Below are 24,826 nucleotides of genomic sequence, written 5' to 3'. Positions count from 1 at the left end.
GTTGTTCAAACTTTTTTAGGCCAGTGAAGTTCTAAGAATAATATTAAAACATGGCTGGGTAGTGATGCCCTTGGCTTTTTCATGTCTAGTTCCTGTTCAGACCTCAGACACATTTTTAGACTATTGGTTTGTTTTCCTCCTCTGATGTTTATGGAAGCAGTTTGAACTTAACAGGAATCCGAATTCATTTGAACTAAGATGTTTGTTAAACAGAAGAGTAAAGCATATTTTCAGCATACCACTCTTGTCTGGCTCTCTTGTGACCAGACTGGTCCTGAACAGAGGATTTGCCGAATGAGGAGAGGTCCCTCCCATCGTGGCCTGTGCTGCCCCCGGCTAGAACTCCAACCAAACTCTGCTGCTACTTGCTCAGTCATGGCTCCCCAGGGTGGAGCTCTATGGCTTCTGCAGCTGCCGGGGCTCTGTGACTACTGCCGACCCCCCACTACTGCCTGGCAGCAGGGGCCAGAACTCCCTGCTGTGCCCCCCTCTTGACCATGGGGCTCCTGGCTGAGTTGCACCCACTGCTGCTGCCCTGCGGCTGACCACTTTATACCTGGACTCTGTGGTCCAGGAACATCTGTGGTCTTGCCGGACCATGGATGTTCCTGGACTAGAGAATCCCAGTTAAGGGAGGTACAACCTGTATTTTTCTGTTTATTGAATCAATTTGAAAAAAACTAAGGCATAACAGATACGTTTGTTTCTGTCCACAAGGATAGGTAGCTTTCTAACATATTGTCTTCCTTTCAAATAGGTTGTGAAGATGAGAAAAGAAGTGAAGAAGGCCAGAGTTCTTACCATTCGGAGACTCACCAGACACATTGCAAAACTTAAGTTAAAAAAGTGAGCTTTAATATTAATAGTCCTTAAATTTTTAATGCTGCATTTCTTCTAAATGACTTATAAAATATTGAATAGATTGTTGTGAGGGGAAAAATGTGTCTGCATAACATTATTTAACACACTACATATTTGAGGTGGATAACAGGGTAGTACATTTATAGGGTAGTTTTGAATAGATCTAAATACTTTTATTAAGAACACAGTATATTTTTAGAATGAGATTGGTCTTGAACTGAACTTTATGAACATGTACTGTTAAGTGTGTAATAGTAAATCTCATTTATAGATTTGTCAGCATTTAACTTTAATAAAGTCTAAGATAGCATGTACCTAAAGACAATTTCCCAAAGCAGATTGCCTTCACATTTTAAAAATTGTCTTCTTTTCTGTGTGTTAATTTCATTTTTTAAATTGCAGACACATTGATATGTTTCTTTGTGTCTAGTTACATTTCACATAAAATGTGAACAATAAAATTGTTCATATTGATTTTTATAGTCTGAGCTGCTACAAATAGTAACTTTTTTGTTGGGAATTTATTGCAAAACTGTGTGTTGTCAAGTTAAACAAGAACTTTATCTACAGGGGTTCAGAAGAGGTGGTATTAAAAAATCAAAGGCGAGCAGAGAGATTATTAGAAGAAATCCACGCAATGAAGGTAATGTCTGTTTATATATATATATATATATATACATACACAGCCAATATTTAGTGTCACTTAGTATATTAACAAAAATCTGGCCTATTTTCTTGGAACGTGATTTCAAGAGACTTACCTAATGGGAATATTTGCATATTTCCATGTTTGTGGCAGTGCCTGTCAAGGTGTTAAGCTAATTTGACTGAGACTTGCCAAACTAAACTTGCATCTGTTCAGAAATGTAATATCAAATAAAATAATATATCAGACAAAGCACTAATTATACAACCAATGTACTGTGTTGAGGATGGTGTTATCCCATACCTAAAGAATAACAAATATTGTGTCATGTTACAGAGACTTAACTTTTTTAAAAAAATCACATATAAACAGTCATATAGGAAAATAATGATGTGTGTGTTGAAACCTGAGGATATTTTGCTAATGGCTTATAGATAAGAACTTTTTTTAATTGCAGAAAATTTCTTGATAGGATAAGTTATATGGCTGTGGTTTGGAACAGCATTTGTTCCTGATGCTTATATATTTTGCTTTTTTTGGTAATATTGGAGAATCAAAGTCCAAATAATCACTGTAAATAATAGTGGAATGTGTTTTAGAGTTGTTGCATTTCTCAAGCACTGGAATTAGGAATGTGTTTTATGTGGGAGATGACAGTGGTTAGAAATTCCAGCTACGTGGATGCAAAAACTGGGTTAATTGTTTGCAGGAGTTTTCAGAGGTTTTGGAATAGAACAGTGTTTTTGGATTCTTCTGACTTCATTTTGCCAAAACTGTATAAAACATTCACAAAAGAAAGAAAAAAAGAACAGTATAATCCTTGGTAGCCTTTCCTCTAAGGATACAGTCTACAGTACAGCACTATTTCTAGATGCTTCCAGTATCCTCAAATAGTGTTTTCCGCATCTTGACACTGCGCTCATTATTTTGAAATGGGGGCCACGCTCTTCCGACATCCTGATAAACCTCATTCCACAAAGATTAAGGAACTTGTAAGAATAGCGGTCTATTTTGAAATTTAAACTATCTTGAAAGAAATTTGAAATAAGGTACACAATTTGTGTAGCTCAAATTGCATACCTTATTGCAAGTTAGCGCTGCAATGTAGACACGTCCTAAGAGATTAACTTTATAGAAATAAAAGAAGACAAACTGGAAAGACAGAAATATTTTTAAAATAGTCTTTGCCTTATTTGACAATATTGTCCAAAAGGATTCTGTTTTTTTCTTATGCAGAGTTATTTATCCTATTTTTTAAAAAGTGTATTATTTAATAATCTACATTTCTTTATATGGTGGACTATTTAAATGTTAAATTAATCAGAAAATAGGCCTCTCAATTTCTAAAGCTTTTTTAATAGAAGTTAGTATTTCATTTAACATATCTGCTAAAAAAGTAAATAGTCACATTTGCGCATCGTGTGATTTGCTGTGACATTGTTAGATACTTACTATCCTATATTAGGTACCTTTAGTTAACAAGCACTCCTTTTTAAAACTGATTTAGTATTCTTATCCTAAACTTATCTGGAGAATGTAAAGGAATTATAACAGAAGGGTAAAGTTTTCCCCTTCATCAGTAAGGTCATGTCTAAACTTGTGGGAAGATAACACTGTGGCAATCAATCTTCTGGCATTCGATTTAGTAGGTCTAGTTAAAACCAACTAAATCAAACTTGGAGGGTGCTCCATCAGTGGCTGCTACTCCTGCATCTGTGAAAAGTAAGGGAAGCCAACAGGACCATTTCTCCCATCAACCTCCTACTGTGAGGATAGAGCCAAAGTTTGACTTAAGGTATGGAGCTTTCTTTATGTACTGGAATTGCATACCTTAAGCTGACCTTTCTCTGTAGTATATACATGGCCTAAAGGGAAATGTGAGAGTTCCACTGCTAGTAGGGATGTAATAGTGTAGTCGATTAACAGATAAGTAAAATGCTATAGACTACATGCATTTCCCCCTCTCCCCTGCCAGTACATTTTTTAACTGGCCAGCAGCCCAGGTTAGTCCCTGCTTGCACCAGATCCAGGACCTACCCCTGCTGCAGCTCTGCATTTAAAGTCTATTAGGAGCCAGGCAGGCAGGCAGCCCGGGTCAGTTCTGGCTCACACCTGGCCCGGAAGCTCAGACCTCCCTGGATAGGGGCCGCTGCCACTTTGTGCTGCTGTCTACACTGGCAACTGAGCGACACAATTTTGCATCTTCGCTGCAGCAACTACTAGTGTAAATAGTGCTCTGTCTGAAGGAGTCCTTTCCTGCCAACAAAGCAAATGCTGCTCACTAGAGGGTGGAAGCTTTTTGTTTACACAAGTGCTGACAAACAGTAAGCTTTGTAGTGTTGACATACTTTGATATACAGAATCCTCAGAAGCAAAACAAATCTTACTCTTTGCATTGTTTTCTTGGTTTGGTTTGGTGTTTTTATTGCTTTTTCGAAAAATGAGTATTTTTTCCTATAATACTTATAATATGAATTCTTGTAACAGTAGCTACTTTTTTGTTTGATCCTTTCAGCTTCTGTAGCCTAGGTTTCAATCAACATCATTGTAAATAATTGTATTGGGCAAGAGCAATGACTAATATTCCTTGTTGCTGTTTTGCTTTAGTTTTCTTTTGTCTCACAGCATACGTTTCCAACAAAAATGTGCTGTATATTTTGCTTCATATTAGGGGTCAAATATTCCATAAAGTTAGTATGAAATAATACTTTCATGGCTGTTGGAAAGAGTTGTGTAGAGACTTAGAGCCAGGATGCATAAAAAAAGCTTAAGAAAAAGCCATGTCACAATATCAGACTTGCAAAGGTTCATCTATATCTAAAGGTATAGACTAGTGATTCTCAAACTTTTTGCCCCATAGCCAAATACAAAACTTACCACAGACAACCAGCTGCTAAAGCAGGGGTAGGGTTACCAGATGGCTTCAAAAAATACCAGACACACTTGATCTCATATCCGGGACGGGGACCAGCTGGGAGGGGAGCGGAGCTGGCTGGAAGGAGGTCAGGGGGAGCGTGGCTGGCCGGGAGAGATTGGGGGGGGGGGGGAACTGGCCAGCGGGAAGCAGGGCTGGCAGGGGTGAGGTTGGTGGGAGTGGAGCTGGCTGAGAAGGGGTTGGGGGGGAGCGGGGCTGGCCGGAGAGGAACAAGCCAGTGGGGTATGTGGCTGACTGGGAGGGGGGGTCAGGTAGAGTAGGGCAGGCTGGGGGGTGGGGTAGTGTCTCAATTTGTTTCTTGGACAGAAAGCTCAAATACTGAACTTTCCAGTTCAAAATGGGACACTTGGCAACCCTAGATGGGTGGGCCACTCCAAGATTTTGGAAAGTGGTCAAGGGCCGCACTCTTCTATTATATTAATGGAGGAAATGCAGGGTCTGGGATGGAGATTGGGTGCAGAAGGGAACTTGGGGTAAGGGATTGGGGTGCAGGAGGGAAACTGGAGTCTGGGAGGGAGTTGGGATGAAGCAGGTGGGCTGGAGTGCAGAGGTTTGGAATGCGACCTAAGGTAGGAGGGTATTGTGATCTGGCGCAGAAGATTGGGGTACCAGATCTGGGAGGGGATGTGGGTGTAAGAGGGGCGGACAGAGAGTTTGGGTATGTTGAGTGGGGGGGGAGGGCAGAGAGTTGGGGTGGGAAAGGGCTGGGGTGCCAGAAAAGCAGGCAGTGAACTAGAGATTTACCTGCCAGCTGCCAAACTTGCCTGCCTGCAGAGCTTAAAATGTTTGCCAACCAGCCAGCCTGCTTGCCTGGCCATGTGCATCATGAATAACTAAGCCCAGGAGAAGAGGCATATCATGACTCCTTCCCTATTCTGGCACAATAAATGCAGGAGTGAGGGCCAGCAAAAGTACCCCAAAACCTTATCAACCAGGCTTTGGTATAAAACTTAACCTAGATGTTGGAGATAAAATGCCGCTGCCACCGCCCAAGTACAGATAAGAAAATCAGGGGAGAGATCACTTGGGAAATCTCACCCCTAAAGTACAAACCAGGACACACACATTAACCAATACCAGGTTACGAAAAAAAAAGAAAAAGAACTTTTATTATCAGTACAATATTCCTGTTGCAAGCACCATGACTAGATGGAAAAGTAACAAAGTAATATACTCATGGAGGAGAAACCCACCTTGGGACAGGAGCTTAGTTACAAAAGAGACCAAAAAGCATTTTTAAATGCACAGACCTCAGATCCCATTTCCCAAACCATAAAACAATAAAACCTAATAGGAATAACAGAAACATGGTGGAATACTAGGCATGACTGGAGTACAGGTATTGAAGGGTATGTGCTGTTTAGGAAAGACAGAAATAAGGGTATAGGTGGTGGAGTCGCATTGTATATCAAAGATGAGGTAGATTGTAAAGAAATAAAAAGTGATGGAATGGAGAAGACAGAGTCTGTTTGGGCAAAAATCACACTGGGGAAGAAAACTATCAGATCCTCCCTTGGGATAGTGCTTGGGGTGTGTTATAGACCACCAGGATCCAATTTGGATATGGATAGAGACCTCTTTAATGTTTTTAATGAAGTAAATGGAAACTGCATAATCATGGGAGATTTCAACTTTCCAGATATAGACTGGAGAACAAGTGCTAGTAATAATAATAGGGCTCAGATTTTCCTTGATGTGATAGCTGATGAATTCCTTCATCAAGTAGTTGCTGAACCAACAAGGGGGGATGCTATTTTAGATTTGGTTTTGGTGAGTAGCGAGGACCTCATAGATACAATGGTTGTAGAAGACAACCTTGGCTCGAGTGATCATGAGCTAATTCAGTTCAAATTAAATGGAAGGATAAACAAAAATAAATCTGAGACTAGGGTTTTTGATTTCAAAAGGGCTAACTTTAATAAATTAAGGAAATTAGTTAGGGAAGTTGATTGGACTAAAGAAATTATGGATCTTAAACTGGAGGAGGCCTGGAATTATTTTAAGTTAAAGCTACAGAAGCTGTCAGAAGCCTGTATCCCTAGAAAAGGGAAAAAAATTATAGGCAGGTGTGTTAGACCAAGCTGGATGAGCAAGCATCTCAGAGAGGTGATTAAGAAAAAGCAGAAAGCATATAAGGAGTGGAAAATGTGAGGAATCAGTAAAGAAAGCTACCTTATTGAGGTTAGAGCATGTAGGGACAAAGTGAGAGAGGCTAAAAGTCAGGTAGAGTTGGACCTTGCAAAGGGAATTAAAACCAATAGTAAAAGGTTTTATAGCCATATAAATAGAAAAAAAACCAAAAAAGTAGTAGTAGGACCGCTAATTACTAAGGATGGAGTGGAGGTTAAGGATAATCTAGGAGTGGCCCAATATTTGAACAAATACTTTGCTTCAGTCTTTAATGAGGCTAATGAAGAGCTTAGGGATAATGGTAACTTAACAAATGTGACTAAAGATATGGAGGTAGATATTACCATATCCGAGGTAAAAGCCAAACTTGAACAGCTTAATGGGAGTAAATCGGGGGGCCCAGATAATCTTCATCCAAGAATATTAAAGGAACTGGCACATGAACTTGCAAACCCATTAGCAAAAATTTTTAATAAATCTCTAAACTCAGGGGTTGTACCATTTGACTGGAGAATTGCTAATATAGTTCCTATTTTTAAGAAAGGGGAAAAAAAGTGACCTGGGTAACTATAGGGCATCTGTAGTATGTAAGATCCTGGAAAAAATTTTTAAGGAGAAAGTAGTTAGAGACATTGAGGCTAATGGCAATTGGGACAAATTACAACATGGTTTTACAAAAGGTAGATCGTGCCAAACCAACCTGATCTCCTTTTTTGAGAAAGTAACAGATTTTTTAGATAAAGGAAATGCAGTGGATCTAATCTACCTCAACTTTAGTAAGGCATTTCATACAGTACCACATGGGGAATTATTGGTTAAATTGGAAAAGATAGGGATTAATATGAAAGTTGAGAGGTGGATAAGCAACTGGTTAAAGGGGAGACTACAGCGGGTCATATTGAAAGGTGAACTGTCGGGTTGGAGGAAGGTTACTAGCGGAGTTCCTCAGGGATCAGTTTTGGGGCCAATTTTATTTAATCTTTTTATTGCTGATCTTGGCACCAAAAGTGGAAGTGTCCTAATAAAATTTGGGGATGACACAAAGTTGGGAGCTATTGCCAATTCAGAAAAGGATCGGGATATCATACAGGAAGATCAGGATGATCTTGTAAATTGGAGTGATAGCAGTAGGATGAAATTTAATAGTGAGAAGTGTAAGGTTATGCATTTAGGGATTAATAAGAATTTTAGTTATAAGCTGGGGACACATCAGTTGGAAGTAATGGAGGAGGAGAAGGACCTCGGAGTCCTGGTTGATTATAGAATGACTATGAGCCGCCATTGTGACATGGCCGTGAAAAAGGCTAATACGATCTTGAGATGTATTAGGCGAGGTATTTCCAGTAGGGATAAAGAGGTGTTAGTGCCATTATACAAGGCATTGGTGAGACCCCATTTGGAATACTGTGTGCAGTTCTGGTCTCCCATGTTTAAGAAGGATGAATTCAAACTGGAACAGGTACAAAGAAGGGCTACTAGGATGATCCGAGGAATGGAAAACCTGTCTTACGAAAGGAGACTCAAGGACCTTGGTTTGTTTACATTAACCAAAAGAAGGCTGAGGGGGGACATGATTGCACTCTTTAAATATATTAGAGGGATAAATACCAGGGAGGGAGAGGAATTATTTAAGCTTAATACCAATGTGTACACAAGAACAAATGGATATAAGCTGGCTAGTAGGAAGTTTAGAGTTGAGATTAGACGAAGGTTTCTAACCATTAAAGGAGTGAGGTTCTGGAACGGCCTTCCAAGGGAAGTAGTGGGGGCAAAAGATCTATCTGGTTTCAAGATTAAACTAGATGTGTTTATGAAGGGGATGGTTTGATGAGATAACATGATCTTGGTAACTAATTGACCATTCATTATCAGTGTGAATAGGTCAATGAAGGGATGATAGGAGTTACTCTAGAGAACTTTCTGGGTGTCTGGCTGGTGAGTCTTGCCCACATGCTCAGGGTTTAGCTGATCGCCATATTTGGGGTCAGGAAGGAATTTTCCTCCAGGGTAGATTGGCAGAGGCCCTGGAGGTTTTTCGCCTTCCTCTGTAGTATGGGGTACAGATCACAGCTAGAGGATTCTCTGCATCTTGGGGTCTTCGAAGTATTTGAAGGCTTCAATATCTGAGATATAGGTGAGAGGCTTATTCTGGGAGGGGCGGGTGAGATTCTGTGGCCTGCACTGTTGAGGGGGTCAGACTAGATGATCATAATGGTCCCTTCTGACCTTAAAGTCTATGAGTCTAATGGATTTATCTAAACTTTACCCTACTTACAGAAGAGTGAAGAGTCTATTCTAGGAGGGAGACATTCTGTCTGTCCTCCTCAGTAGATGGAGAGAAACTCTCCAGTACAAAGGAGGGAGAAACCAAACATTCCTTTGTCCTAGTTTGAAATTCCTATCTACATTCCTATTGGCTGAATCTACGTGACTTAGGTAAGGTTAACCCCTTAGTTCCCAGGCTGCTGGCTAACCCTCATGATCATGACCGGGGCAGAGAGTTGGGGTGGGGCTGGGGCGCCAGAAGCAGGCTGTGGCCAAGAGACTTACTTGCCAACTGCCAAACTAGCCTGCCTTCCTGCAGAGCTTAAAATGTTTCCTAGCCTGCCAGCCTGCTTGCCTGGCCATGTACACCATGAATAACTAAACCCAGGAAAGGGGTGTGATTCTTCTTAGCTGCCTGTTATTCCAATATTCAGCAGAAACTGGCCAATGGGAATGTGCTGGGGGCAGGGTGACTCCTAAAACTTCTCCCCTCCCCTCCAGTTTTAAAACAGAAATGGAGCCCTGCCAGCCGCATTTCTGCATAGTGTGTGGGGCTGTAGGGCAAGCTGGGGAGCATTCCTGGGGCTCCCCACGGCCTGGATTCAGTGGCTTCCCACGGGCCGTATTTTGCCCTGGCCTGTGCTAATTGAAACTCGCTATTAATTATAATAATTACACCTGAGCCATTTTGCTAGTGCTGCAGCTAGAGAGACTGGTTTAATGTGACCAGTAAGAAAGGAAATATTAATTGAAATTATTAAACAGATTACGTGTTTTAATTTTCTCTCATTAGTTTACCAAACATCATTTTAAATAAAGCGTAATACTAATTTATGTCCAACAGAAACGGTTTCAACATTGTTTTATTTATGGCAGGGGTGGGAAATCTTTTTTGGGTCAGGGGCCACTGACTCTCAGAAAAATCAGTCGGGGACCACACAATCCTCACTGATGTGCCCCCTAAGTGAGACATCTCACTTGCCTAGTGCTCCAGCTCCATGTGGGAGGGGAGGGGAGGGGAGGGGAAGGACAGGGAGGACTGAGGTTCAGGGCTTCTCATGGGCCAGATTAACTCTTCTGGGGTTAGTGGATTTTGTGGACCCGCTCCCCACATCCTCTGGGGTGGAGTAAAAAATGAGTTCATTGTGTAGGACAGGGCTGCTAGTGAGTGGGATAGGAATGGGGGTACAGGATCTGGGTGGGAAGATAAGGTATAGGAGGGTTGACGGTGCAAGATCAGGTGGGAGGTAAGTTTCAGACGTAGGCTGGGAGTAGGGTGTCTGGCAGGGGGAGGGTGCAGAAGCAGGCTGGGGATAGGGTGTCTGGCTGGGGATAGGGTGTCTGGCCAGGGCGGAGGGTACAGGAGCAAGGGAGGGTGCAGAAATAGGTTAGGGGTAAGGTGTCTTGCCAAGGGAGATGGTGCATGTGGGGGAACACCAGAGAGATGGGAGTACAGGGTTTGGGCATGAGGAGAAGGGGGCACTTACTTGCCTTTGTGCCCCCTGCCGCTCCCAGGCAACATGGTCCAGGCATGGTTTCCACTGTTCCCACTGGCTGGATTCCATTTGTTACTGTTTTGCTGTTCCCCCAGCCAGGGGAGGGGGAGTGGCAGTGCACAGATTTTAAAAAGGTGATCTTGAGTGTAAAAAGATTGGAGACCACTGCCTTAAGTTGATTTGTCTTAGCTTTCCTGAGTGTCCCTATGACACTCAAGGGCTAATTCACATGAGTAAATGTAAGAGTCTGTAGATTTATCTCCCAAAGAGCTGGGAAGAGCTCAGAATCATGTAGAAGTAGGCTGGATGAAGCACTTGAGATAATATTGAAAGGAGCAATCCTATATTTGCAGTTTCACAGAGAAGATAGCTTAATACATCTTTTCAGTAACATTCTAGGATTATTTTTCCAGTTTAACTCATCTTCCTCCTGAAACCATTCCTCTCGTCCCTTTCACGTTAAATTCTCCGTTTATACACTTGCTTAAACTATCCACAGATCCTTAATTTGAAGTAGTGCAACCTCCAAACGTCTGGGCAGTGCAAGTTCATAAATTTCTCTCTCTCACTAACAGAAGCTGATCCAATAAAAGATATTACCTAACCCACGTTATCTCCCTAATATCCTGTGACCCACGTGGCTATAAAAACACTTCATACACTGATAAGATCCGATAGCCTTTGTTAACTTACTAAAGTAATTAGAGCAGGATAGACAGCCTAATATAAAAGGTCAAAAGTAGGTTGCTGTAACCTTACTCTTCAGTCCATGTGTGTTAATTTCCATTCTTCTGCTCCTGTGTAGTCCAGCTGCCTCCTGGTTTGTTTCATACTGCTAGGGCATAGTCACCACTGTTCTATCAAATCTGTGTCTAACCCTTCCAGGAAGCTAAAGAATGAAGCTCTGATTTCCCCCCCCCCCCCCCCCCCCCCGCTCTTCTCAACTCTTCCCAACACAGTTTGTTTTCTAAAGACTTTACTATGGTCCACACATGACTGGGCACATCCAGAGATGTTGGTTTCTCTTTTCCCCCATAAGGGTTGTTGTCACTCAAGCGGGATCATCCTGATGAGTTCTTGACAGGTCTCTGGCTCTGTCAGTGATAACAACCAGAAGGCTCCTTGTGTGTGTGCTCAGTGTTGTGTGCTGTATTGATTTACATGCTAATTAACACAGCAGAATTAACACTGCAGACGTGTTAATTAACACAGCCCACAAAGACCACAAGTCAGATGAAGATCGAAGGTGCCCAGCGAGGTTTATTGTTAAGTACAGTAATAGTTGTCAGTAGACTCTACCAAACCACTATGCATATTTAATTTGTAACAATGGAATGACTCAATCAGTGAGTGGTCCCAGTGCCCCATGTCAGACAAAGACTGTCTCCTCTCCTCCCCCCCCTCCCCCGCCAAGACACCACTTTATATACAGTTACAAAAAGTTACACATCACTCCTGACACATCAGGTTACTACCCTCTGACGCTTCTTAGATACCACCAATTACCCGTACCTCATGATTTGTTTAAATCATCTCTTTCCATTTTGCTGTCGTTTTAGATCCTTTCCTGACTCTGTGTCTGTATCTGTGGGGAGTATGGGTACAAACGTCTTTTTTAATGAGCTGGTGTTGCCATGTGCTTTCAAGTTATGACCAGTACCAATTACTGTTTTATAGTCTGTACCAAATACCAGTTAGTATTCTACACCTGGGCTATTTACCAGTTAGTGTTTTTTACATTCAGACCTGTTTGTGCCAGCTTCTGTGAGCAGGGGCCTGCCTCTTGCTCACAGCTTAGCATTGCTTTGTTAGCCATGTTTTGTCCATTGTTAGCTAGGCCTCAGACCAGACCTGTGCTACACAGGCTTGTGTTTTAGGCCTTCATCTTACTACAAGGGCATTTCTGAATAACAAAATCTACAGCATCGTAATAGTGGTACAACAGAATGGTGCAAGGCATTAGGGTTACCAGGTAGCTTCAGAAAAAATATCGGACACACTTGATTCGGAGGGGAAAGGGACCGGCCGGGAGGGGAGTGGGGCTGGCCGGGAGGAGAGTGGGCGGGACAGGAAGCAGGGCTGGGTGGGGTTGGGAGCAGTGGGGCTGGCTGGGGGCATCGGGGAGAGCAGGGCTGGCCGGAAGGGGGGAGTAGAGGCGGGGGGAGAGAATCGGTCAGCAAGGAACGGAACTGACCAGGCACATGCAGATCCCAGGACACTGCCTGTCCCGGCGAAGCACAAACGAGTCTGGCTACCACTCCACAACGCACTTGAACAGCACTCAGGAGCACAGACAGGGCTTCTCCTCCTCCCCAAGGCATCATTCCTACATCAGACCCAACCAGAGGCTCCCAGCGCCGATCGCGTCCCACCTCCCAGCCACTCCTCTGGCCCCGCCAGGCTTCTGTCATGCGCCCAGCTGGAAAACCAGAAAATACCGGATATTACACATGTCCAGTATTTTCTGAATTGTTTACCTGACAGAGGGCCCAAAAAACAGACTGTCCAGTTGAATACCAGGCACCTGGCAACCCTACAAGGCATTCTTAGTCATGCCTAGTAGCTGAGTCTAAATAATAGCCACTCATGAACGAAAACACAAGAACGAAAACTGAAACTTAAAAAAAAATAAAATTTTATTGCTATTTTAAAGCTTTCAGACTTGACTCTTCTACTTATGTCTTTAACTAGATAATTGGTGTATAGAGATATTCCTGGTGGCACACAACTGCTATGCTATTCCTCCCTTCTCCATGCTTGTGATGTCACTTTTCCAGTGCTCATGCTTGTGATGTCACTTTTCTGTGTATCTGAAACTAGCTGCCACAATGTGGTCCTAACTGTATTACATTAGTACAAAATAATTTCTGAGCTATTGGGCACAAGGGCCAAAACTAACATTAACATTATGGAACTTGCAATTTAAGAACTCTTTTTTTCATATACCTCACCAGGTGTCCACATTAAGAAGTCCTTCGTATTTCTTGGCTGATATCAGCATGTGTGTCGTTTTCCTTTAAGGTTAAAATATGTCATACTTGAAAAAACATGGGTATGGTTGACCAAAGGTGGGACTGCCAATGAAGCTTAGCCAGAGGGAGAAAAACATCCAATGTCTGCACCAATTTCCTTTTAAATAAAATTTTCTTGGAACCAGTTATTCAATTTACCCAATATTGGTTAAAGTTTTGTTTTGGAATGGGATCTGCATCTCTTTGGGTTGTCTAATTTTACAGCAGCTAGTGAAAGTACCTATTTAAGTTCCTTATTCTAATTTGCTAAGCTAAAACAGGTTCTCCCCAGCTTCAGTGTCCAGACATGGACAAAGTATATTTAACTTCAGTATTTTCTTATAAACAGTAATGTAGGGAGCTTTGATTACCACATTCCCTGTGTAATGTGATAGGTCACATTACATCTGCTCCTTTCTCCACTAAGAGCTCAAAAGAGCGCTACTGTACAATACATGGGCAAACTTTCATTTATTTTGCACCAACTCTCTTTTTGCAAACAACATCTTTGAAATATGTGACTTACTTTCATGATTTTTTTCTTTTTTAATAATTGGCTGTCATTGCTATTGTGACACATTTTTGCTACTGTTAAGGGCTCTCCCTGTCTTTCTCTTTTTAGAGTGGTTGCATCAAAGAAAAAGTGCAGAGAATGTTACACTTCCTAAAAGAGGCAGAGATACTTACATAAATACGAAACACCAGAGGAGGGGTTCATTGCCTAGAGTGAACAATACTGCATTTTGAGTTGTGAAGATGATGATAGGATTTTGAAAACCTACTACTCCCATATTCTATTCACTTTAGGGACACTTGTCATCGTGCTCACACAACACGGTGGCAAAAGTGCATATTTCATTTCTTCACTCCTCCACTGAGAAATGCCAGTTCTAATGTGAATGGCGACAAAGGTATCAAGGGTCTCATTCTGCACATTAGATGTGTGGAGTAAAAGGAGATGAGCAAGATGAGAGAGGACTACAGGGTCTTGCTCTGTACAGTGACCATGACTGAACAGCAACAAAATGACTGCTGGTTAGAATCAAGAAGATGGCCAAAGAAAGGAGCATGAAGCTCTGCATCATGCTGAGGGCAACATTTAAACATATCTCTTCAACAAACCCCATTTTCCACCACCCTTCTCTTTGCACTGATGAGATTAAAGTAGATGAAACACACAGGTCTGGAGATTTGTTTCTACACTGACTGCGTGTAGTGGTCAACATGATTTTTCACCCATGCACAGTTTCCTTGTATAATATTTCCCGCTGTGAGCCTACTTTCCTAAAGGTACAAATTTCCTTCTTTTCAGTTGAATGTCTGATTGTTCAAGCTTAGTAGGAAAGGTACTTATGAGGATTGATACACATGATACACATTGATACCTGCAGTGTCCAGGTTGCAGATACCAGTAATAGAATGCTTTAAAATAAAAATAACGTTATTGCAAGGGTGGTCAATTTTTTGTTACAATCTACATTTGTTGACCAAGGTATAGTCAGAGGTCCACCTAGTCCTGCTCCCCTGGCCTCCTGATTTCCCCCCACCTCAGCTTCCTGATAATCTGCTAGCTCTCCACCCATTATGCCTGGAGAGTAAGGCAACTTTATTTCCCTAAACTGAAAATGAGATGCACAGGACTGGTCTGAGTCACTTGTGTTGCCACTTCCCTTCCCCTCTCTCTCTTCCCCCTCGCCCGCCCCCCTCAAAAAAGCTTCCTTCATGCCTCCGTTTGAACCAAGTGACAGAGATGGGACACCGGGAGAGAGCAATGTATATGGGCAGCAATGCAGGGTGTGACTGTGTGACTACTTTTGAGTTCAGCGCGAGGAGGTGAAGTTATTGGACTATGATCCAAATAGCAGTACAATGCTCCTTTGGGAACCGGAATGGCAGATGCAAGTTCTGTATTGTGAGGGGGGCCAAGGAGACTCCAGATAGCTGCCCTGTGGAAATGGAAGGAGACTGGTATGTGGCACAAGTGGGTGACTGGATACAGACTGAGGAGGGAAGAGGCCAGCTGGCTGGCAGATGGATCTGGAAAGTATTCCAGGGCTGGCCCCAAAGGACACAGAGAAGGTGAATATGAAGCCAGGGGGGCACTTTGGGGACTGCTTGGCCATAAGAGAGATGGGGGGCAATCTGGGGACTGCTTGTGGGCTCTAGGCATGAGATCAAGATTTGGGGGTGCTATGGGATCACTCAGAGGTGGAGGGCATGAAACTGAGGTGGGGGGAACATCAGGGAGGGACTGCTTAGTACACAAGCACTGTTTGGCATGATTTCAGCCTGTACTTCACGTGGGCTGAAGCCAAGCTCAGAGGCAATATGTAGCTGTGATTTGTGGGGGCACAAATGAAAGGTTCTGGGGGTTCAGGTACCCACTTCCCAGTTTCTCAGAATACCCATAAATGAGAAGGCAGAACTTCCCCTGGTTAGTGGCATTCTCCCTGATCAGTGGCATTATCTGTAGCATGGGAAGAAGCAGCAGGGTGGCCACTCAAAGAGTGTGGCTGGCCAGGCGAATGTACTCTCCTTGCATCTCAGCGTACCCTCTAGAGGCATCTGGAGCAATCTGGAGGAGGCAGAGGGTGCGGGAGTGAATGTGACCCCGTATATCCTGCCCACACATTGCTCTGCACCTCTGTTCCACTGAAAAATGTCTGATGGTCCACCTATTCGCTACCCCTGCCTTATTATAAGCAAATTTAACAGAAGGAACTTGATTGGAAGTATGGGAGGAAGGTGGGCAGCCCTCGGTGGAGGAAAAACAAGTTAGGAACTGTTAAGAAAAACTAGACATACACTAATCCATAGGTCCGGATTTAATGCATCTGAGAGTGCTGAGGGAGTTGGCAAATGTTATTGCTGAGTCTTTGGCCATTATCTTTGGAAACTCTTGGAGATCGGGAGAGGTCCCAGATGATCGGAAAAAAGCAAATGTAGTGCCCATCTTTTAAAAAGGGAAGAAAGACAATCCAGGGAACTACAGACCAGTCAGCCTTACCTCAGTCCCAGAAAAATCATAGAGAAGATCCTCAAGGAATCCATTCTGAAGCACTTGGAAGAGAGGAAAGTGATTGGGAATAGTCAACATGGATTCACCAATGGCAGGTCATGCCTGACTAATCTGATTAGCTTCCATGATGAAGTAACTGGCTTTGTGGAGATGGGGAAATCAGTGGATGTGATATACCTTGACTTTAGCAAAGCTGTTCAAGACTCCTCGCCACTTTTGCAGATTCAGACTAACATGGCTACCTCCTGATACTTTTGATATGGTCTCCCACAATATTCTTGCTAGCAAGTTAAGGAAGTATGGATTGGATAAATGGACTATAAGGTGGATCGAAAGTTTGCTAGATTGTTGGGCTCAATGGATAGCTCAGTGTCTGGTTGGTGGTCAGTTTCAAGTGGAATGTTCAACATCTTTATTAATGACCTGGATGAGGGGATGGATTTCACTCTCAGCAAGTTTGCAGATGACAGTAAGGTAGGGGAGAGGTAGATACATTGGAGGGTAGGGATCCGGTCCAGAATGACCAAGACAAATTAGAGGATTGGGTGAAAAGAAATCTGACAAGGTTCAACAAGGACAGGTGTGGAGTCCAGCACTTGGACAGAAGAATCCCAAGCATTGTTACAGGCTGGGGACCAACGGGCTAAGTAGCAGTTCAGCAGAAAAGGACCTGGGGATTACAGTGGATAAAAATCTGGATTTGAGTCAACAGTATGCCCTTGTAGCCAAGAAGGCTAATGGCATATTAGGTTGCATTAGGAAGAGCATTGCCAGGAGATCTAGAGAAGCGATTATTCCCCTTTATTCGGCACTGGTGAGGCCACATCTGGAGTATTGCGTCCAGTTTTGTTTTTGGGCCCCTCACTATAGAAAGGGTGTGGATGCACTGGAGAGGGTCCAGCGGAGGGCAACCAAAATAATTAGGGGGCTGGAGCACATGATCTATGAGGAGAGGCTGAGGGGTTTGGGCTTATTTAGTCTGCAGAAGAGAAGAGTGAGGGGGAATTTGATAGCAGCCTTCAACTTCCTGAAGGGAGGTTCCAAAGAGGATGGTGAGAGGCTGTTCTCAGTAGTGACCAATGGCTGAACAAGGAGCAATGGTTTCCAGTTGACAAAGCTGTGGCTGGGATGATTTAGTTAGGGTTGGTCCTGCTTTGGGCACGAGGCTGGACTTGATCACCTTCTGAGGTCTCTTCCAGCCATAGGATTCTTTGATTGATTCTATGATTCTGTGATTTTTGGGTGAAAAACATTTCTATAAAACACCGAGTTGCGGGCCTAGCTGTCAGTGTCGTAGTATCGTTTTTCATTAAGATCATCAGCCATGATTTTGCTTCAGAATATGTTGAATATTATTGTTAATGCAGTATTGCTTTAGATTGCATGAAAGCCAGAGATCCGCATTTCTTAAATGTGACATTTAATACAATCATCTCCATCATGTAGCCTTTCCGTTGACAAGAGAACTGAATAGAAAAAAAATGGCCTTTTTCCTTTTATCCTACAAAAACTGCTGAGGAGATGAAATGAAAACTGATCACAGAAGAAGCTTTTTGTTGAATTTATGACAGTGTAAGGAAACTAGGCTGTATCTCAGATTGTCAACAAGCTCTGTTTTTTAAAAAAGTTTTTTGCAGATAAAACTCCCCCTGGGAGTCTTGCATATTTATTTTTCTTACTATTCTATTTTTCATGAGGCTGTAAGAGAGGTTGTTTTCACCCTTTAAAAAATATGGTTTTCAGATGAGACTCCAATTCCCTTCTGAGTCTTGCTTAAGTGCCTGTATTGCCCCTGGTTTCATAAGGATGCAATCTGCTAGTCCCAAAAATTAATATCCATCTTTCAACTAATCTATTATATATTTTGAAGAGTGAGTTTGTGAATTTTTTTGTGCAAAATCAAGTCATACTTTGCAGTTACCTAGAGATACCAAATTTTGTATAAACAATCCTGCCGCTTAAATTAGCTGAATGCACTCTACTTTTTACACCAGAATATGCTGGGTGAAAGATTTAAATAATTATCTTTGTTTTTTATCGGAAAAAAGTCACAACTATTATTAGTTCATAACAAATATTTGCTAACACAATTAAAATTTAGTCACCTATTCAACTGTCATTTTTGTGCAAAGAAAATGTGTACTGTTACAAATCACAAAATAATTCCATTTAGTTATAGAAAGAATAATGGAAGCTTACGAGTTTCTGATTCAAATTTAGTATGTATGGTAATCAGTAAAATAAATGTTTGAAATTGAAATCCTACAGATTTAAAACTGTTTTACTTCCCTTTTGAAGCACATTAATAAAAAAAATCTATTGGATATATTTTATTTATTTCCTAAATTGAACTTTCCTATAAGAGTAATCTACGCAAAATGACTTTGCCCAGTTAACAATGGGCCTTACCTGCTAGTTTACTATTTGAGAGCATTTGTGTGTCTGTCCATCTGTGAATTTGTCTGTTCAAGAACTTATCCTAAATGGTAAGAGCAAGAACAACCAAATTTGACATACAGCTTCCTTTTATCATAACCAAACCCTGCCTTTGTTTTAGGTTGTGCCAGGACAATGGAATGTGCCTGGAATGTCATTGTTTCTCATCAAATAGAAAGGGAGGACTGTGATATCAGGGACAGTTATACTCCCAAATGATCATAGTGGAACAGCAAGTGCCTCAGCCCTGGCGACTGGCTGGCCAGTTTGGCCCGAGCCACCCACTAGGAGCAGCCATCCTGCAGTGCTCCTGCTGCCCCTGGGGAGCAGGTGTTGGCCCTAGAGAGCAGCCACTGGCCACTCCCCTTCTCCCTAAAGCCCCCCTCCAACCTTCTGTCCTGAGTCCCTCCCAAACCCCCACCTCTACGCCTGAGCCCCAGAACTATCTGCTGCACTGCTTAGCCCCATGGGGCACTGGGAGCATAATCAGAATACAGAGGGGCAGCAGGAGCTGTGGAATAGTTACCCACATTGCATCCCTGTCAAAGTTGAGGGTATCTGCTCTACTGGGGATGCGCTGCGTCAAATTCTTGTGCAGAGTGGGGGCATGTTTTTTCTTCCTACAACTAGGAAGTAGGTGATGATGATCTGAGGATCTAGGGGTGGGCATTATTGGTCACATTAATTTATCAGTCACTTACTGGGGCTTGAAGTGGAAAGCTGAAACTTGATATGTGGAGAAGAAGGCTGCTGCTCTGTCACTCTTCTTGCTGTTGTGATGAGAGTACAAGGAAGAAGAAGAGGCAAAGACAAGGAAGAAAGAAAAGAGCAGATAATTGCAGGCTTCTGCCAGCAGGGTCCAATGTATTCCTCTAGCAGGTGACCAGTTTTTTCTCACTAATTTTTTTTCAAAAACAAATAGTTCCTCTGGCAACCTATGACTTTGGCAGAGATAGCGAACACTGGGGACTGCAATCCTAAACTGAGGATAGTCCCTTCCAAAAAATAAGCAAACAAAAAAACCCTTAAATAATGTGGTAATAATCAGAAAAAGATTGTGTAACAAATTGCAAATAGTGAAATGACAGATTGCACTAGTTTATGTGACTACTGACATTCAAAACCAAAAAGATGCTTAGGGAAAAGGAACATTCAAATGTTATAATTTTGGGTTTTTCATACTTGCCCTACTGAATAATGCTATGAGCTCAGTATTTCCTTTCGGGTAACTTTTCTGGTAATGCTTCTAACCGTGTAGTTTACAAAATACTTTGATACAGCTGTTCTGAAAGAACTAGACCTACTAGTTTTGAAATTGCCACAGAATTACAGACTTGCTTACGGCTGTTTGACTGTTATGGTGAAGCCAGTAAAATTTTCTCCCAAATGTGGCCGCTGAGTCAGATGGGAACCTCCAGAATTAAACAATTCATTAACTAAAATGCCAAGTTCATAATGTTAGTTTCTTTAGCATGATGTAATTGCTGGCATTTGACTTGCATACCTCTTGAAATATTAAATTAGTTTATAAACGTGGCAGAGGAGAGCAGTCTATACTTGCCAAATAAAGCTTGGGTATTTTACATGAGCTTAAGTGAGCCATGTTAACTACTTTGTGCTTTAAAAATGTATTTATTTTGTGACTTAAGCAATCAATAAATAGTTGTTTTTATTACGGTTTTATATTTTCAGATATACCAAACATTTTTCTAGTTAGAGAACTTAGTGGAAACTTTCAGTAGAATAAAGTGAGTAAGGTTAGTATTTTAAAATGAGGAATTTTAGCTATTTCGAAGTATGTGCAAGCCTGGAAGCATTTTAAATTAACATTTTGTAGTTTTACTTTTTCAAAATATAGGGATGAAATCATTACTATTTTACATTCTCTAAAAAAAATTCTTAATACAGAAAAAGTAAATAAAACTTAATTTCAATCAAATTAAGATTTAGGATTAGAATTATAATTTCACTTGGATCTAAACTGAGACAGTACTGTATGTAGACATTTAGTAATGTTTAAAATTACTGCCAGCAAAAACCTGACATAAAAGAACGATCCCTAAACAACTCAACTTGAAGGGTGGGTTTTTTTTAAACATTTCCAATGGTAAATTCTAAGTCAGGACTGCATTTTTAAAGGTAAATAACAAACTACCATCAAAATCAAATGACACATTCACCTAAACTAAGGTTGAACTTTTGCATTTTTTAGTTCTTACTCAGCTTCTATTAATCATTTTCATCTGCTGACTTTCTCTACTCCTTTTTATTGTATTATGCACATTGAATAAGTGTTGCTACTTTCGTTTATATCTGACAAATTACCAAGAATAAAGAAACATTAATTTTCAGTTTTATTGAAAGCTTAAAACTTTTTACATTTTGAAAAGTTATATGCTAACATTAAATGTGGTAAAAATAATCTATATCCCATGAAACTTAAAAAAAAATTGTAGTAGGTATGTGAAGAAGTTGCATTATCATATTAAACAATACACGATATTTTCTTTTGTGTATTGCTTAAAAAAATGTTCTGTAACTGCAGAAACCATTTTCTTTTGTGGTGAAATCCTTCTTGGTAATATAGTATTTTTCAGTTATCAAAATGTAGATTCTGTAATTACTTCCCAATGTCATAAGGGTATTAAGTCTCAATTATATGGCAGTGTACTTAAATTACAATTCATTCCACACGATTTGAACACACTTTATCTCTAATTACTTACATTCCTACCAGATAAAAACTCTTATTTTCAGTGTATGATAGTATAGAATTTCAGCCTATGAGCTCTTTTTGTGGTGTTTTTCCAGTAGTTATCTGTCCTCTATTGTGTGGGTTTAGTGAGGAGTTGCAGTGTGGCATTAGGAAAGGGGTAGTACTCCAATTGTTTTTTGTCTAAGTCCATATTTCTTGGGTTAGGTATATAGTCGAGGTCCAGACTCCAGAAAAGAAAATAATTTTTAAAACCCAATAATAATAAGTAAGATTTCAGGGTCTGTTCAAAAGTGTCTGGCATCTACCTATTGACTACTCCTACATGAGGGATATGACACTGCACTTCAGCTGGGGAAATCTGGGTTCTGTTCCTGGATTTTTCCAGTGGCTTGCTGGATGACATTGGGGAGATCACTTTTCTATGTACCTGTCTTCCCATGTGTAAAATGGTGATGATATTTTGCAAAGGACAGGACATTTGCTATTTGACAAACAATATAAAACTATAAAAGCTTCAGAGGGGTAGCCGAGTTAGTCTGTAACAGGAAAAAGTTAAACAACAAATAATCTAGTAGCACCAAGACTAACAAAACATGTAGATGGTATCATGAGCTTTCATGGGCAAAACCCACTTCTTCAGATGACCCGAGTATAATAAGTCCCGATCCAATAATAAATAAGGGAAGGTGAGGTGGCGGGGGGGAAGAAACAGTGAGTAGATAGTTCAGATAGTTAGAAGAGGCTATTAAGAACCATTAGCACCTCCATTGGTTGGTTGATTAAGGCATTGAAAGGTTGAAGATAGTGTGCAAGGCATCCTATATCCCGGTTCAGAACCATGTTATTATTGTGGGCTCTTCAGTCTAGCAAACAGAGGAGCTCCAACCATGGCTCAGGACCTTATTATGCTAGACACTATGCAAATATATATGGAGTTCCTGCCCCCAAAATACTGTAGTAAAGGCAATGCAATGTCCCCAAATACTGCTGAAGATCTTTACATCTCATTCTGCACTAAACATGGTGTAGGATCTTTGTCTATTCGTTAAGCAATGTATCTTCTCTGTGCTGTTATCTGCATAGCTGCCTTGTTGGTTTCCAGATGGAATTAACAACACATTGTTTTTAATAGACACAGTACTGATTTGGGACTAAGAATGACATTTTTCTTGGAAAGCTTCAGCAAAATGTGTTCAGTCTATTTGAGGTATATTGGTGTGTGTGTGGTTGTTACACATACACTTCAAAGTCCTGTCAGAAGTTTGTGGGCACGTAATGTGGTTGGAATTTGGTACATTTTAGGGATGTTAAGAAGCGAGTAAATAGCTAATTGTGTAGCCAATAGAATTTCTATCAACTACACAATAAGTCGATAAGGGAGGAAGCCTCTGGGAGTTACCACCTTCTGCAGCTCTTCAGTTTAAATGTGGTAAGAGCTGGGCAGGCGGACAGCCAGGCTCCTCCTGCATTGAAACCGAAGAACCACGGCAAGAGTAGCTCCTGGACTTGGTGCGAGCAGGGACTGAGCTGGGCTTAGTCAGTCTCAGCTCATGCTAGGTCCAGCATCCCTGTCCATGGGGCTCCCAGCTGCTAGAGCAGCCTTTGTTCGCATCCAGTCCCAGCTGCCTATGAACAGGATGTGGAGCAGCCTCTGCCCATGGCGAGGCAGCAGTGTGGGATTTGGGAGACATCACCACAGAGATGATGCTGAGGAGTACCAGCTTTTAAGCCAGCTCCCCTAGCATTGGCACCTGCTTTTGTGACCCTCTTCACCCCTCTTCCTCTGATACAGATGCAACCGGGGGAGGAGGGGAAACAAGTTGTTGAGTAGTCAAGTTGACTAGCCAATAAACTTAAGTTTATCAACTCATTTACTCACTGAGATCTAAGAAACAAGTAAAGTATGAAATAAATTGGTTCAGACAAGGTTTTCAGACTTTTTCCTAGCAGAATTTTCTTTATTGAGTCTATATCTTAGAACCTGGGAATCATAAATGCTCCGTAAACCAGAAGTCCACAAAGCGTGGAGTGCCACCCAGAAAGGTGTGGAGGAACGTGATGGGGGATGTGGCAAGACCCAGGGAAAATGCATGAAGGTGGGGAGGAAGCACAGCCTCAGTTGCTGTTGATGTCTGTGTTCCTGGACTGGAACCAAGGCTTCTGGACCTAGCTCTGGGTGAATACAGACAAGGGTGTGGGGAGGAGGTATGACCCTCAAAAGTTTGAGGACACCTGCTATAGACTTTGCTGCTTTACTGTGTTTACATGAAAGAGTCTCTTATTTCGAAGAGCTTTCAAGGACTTTAAAGGGGTTGGATACAGTAAGGGAGAAATAAACAGTATTGGCACAGAAAGATAAACACATGGCTAGGAACCCAGAACTCGTGTTACTTCCCATCTCTGTCTCTCAGCAGCCTCATTAGTACTTTGCGCTTTACAAACTCTAGTTCTGCAGTACAGTACTGCTTTGAGGAAGGGTAAAGTAAATATCACCCCCAATTTCACGAAGGATGACACTGAAATGCAGAAATGAATTGACTTGCCTCAAAAATGTGATGGTGTACTAGATTATGTAAAAGCCTAGTAGCCTGGAGCATTGAGGCTTTGCCCTTCTATACACTACAGAATTTTATGAACAAAAGTCAGCTTTCATTGACCAAAACCATGGAAGTTTACACATTACCATGCTTGTTCCACGAACAAAATTGCTTTGCTGACAAGAGCTTTTTGCAGCAAAGTTATGTTGAGAGTGTTACTGTAGACATTGCACATGGCGATGTTGCTGTAAATGGCCTTGAGGAGGTGTCCATGCTGACAGTGGTTACCAGCAGTTCAAACTCCATTGCCTTGCACCCAGGTACATAGTCATTTGCCCTTCGCACTCTAAAGGCACAGGAATTTTTAAAATTCCACTTCCTAGTCACTCAGAATGAACAACTCATGTCACATCATCTTAGCTGACCACGATGACACTATACAGAAAATCCTCTCCTATTTGGAGCACACCTGAGTTGTTGGATTTGCTGGTGTTGTGGAAGGAGGCTGTGCAATCCCAGCTCTGCTCCCACTGTAGGAACTTCAGTACCTATGGTCAGATTTTTCATGACATATTGGATCAGGGCTATAAATGAGACAAGCATCAATGCCGTGTGACAATAAAGGAGTGAAGTCAGGTGTAGTAAAAATTTTCTTTAAGGAGCTGAACACCATCCCCTGTAGCAACCCCACCACCACCGCCAAGAATCCTGAGGATAATTCAGGGAGGCTGGAGATAGTGGACTCATCTCCCAAGGATCAGGTCATGGATGAGG

General features: G+C 41.7%; 1 protein-coding gene across 1 annotated transcript in view; it reads left to right on the top strand.

The window, feature by feature from the left end:
* The window catches only part of SRFBP1 (serum response factor binding protein 1), a 113,419-nt gene that overhangs the window by 52,564 nt on the left and 36,029 nt on the right, over positions 1–24,826 (top strand). Inside the window, exons 2-3 of the mRNA XM_006128882.3 lie at positions 758–846; positions 1,432–1,504. Coding sequence (XP_006128944.2) covers positions 758–846; positions 1,432–1,504 — 162 coding nt within the window. The remainder of the gene's footprint in view (positions 1–757; positions 847–1,431; positions 1,505–24,826) is intronic.

Source organism: Pelodiscus sinensis, chromosome 6 (genome assembly GCF_052426305.1).
Source record: "Pelodiscus sinensis isolate ZL-2025 chromosome 6, ASM5242630v1, whole genome shotgun sequence".
Classification (NCBI taxonomy): domain Eukaryota; kingdom Metazoa; phylum Chordata; order Testudines; family Trionychidae; genus Pelodiscus; species Pelodiscus sinensis.
The sequence above is the reverse complement of the archived record's forward strand: the minus strand, read 5'-3'. Positions and strand labels throughout refer to the sequence as shown.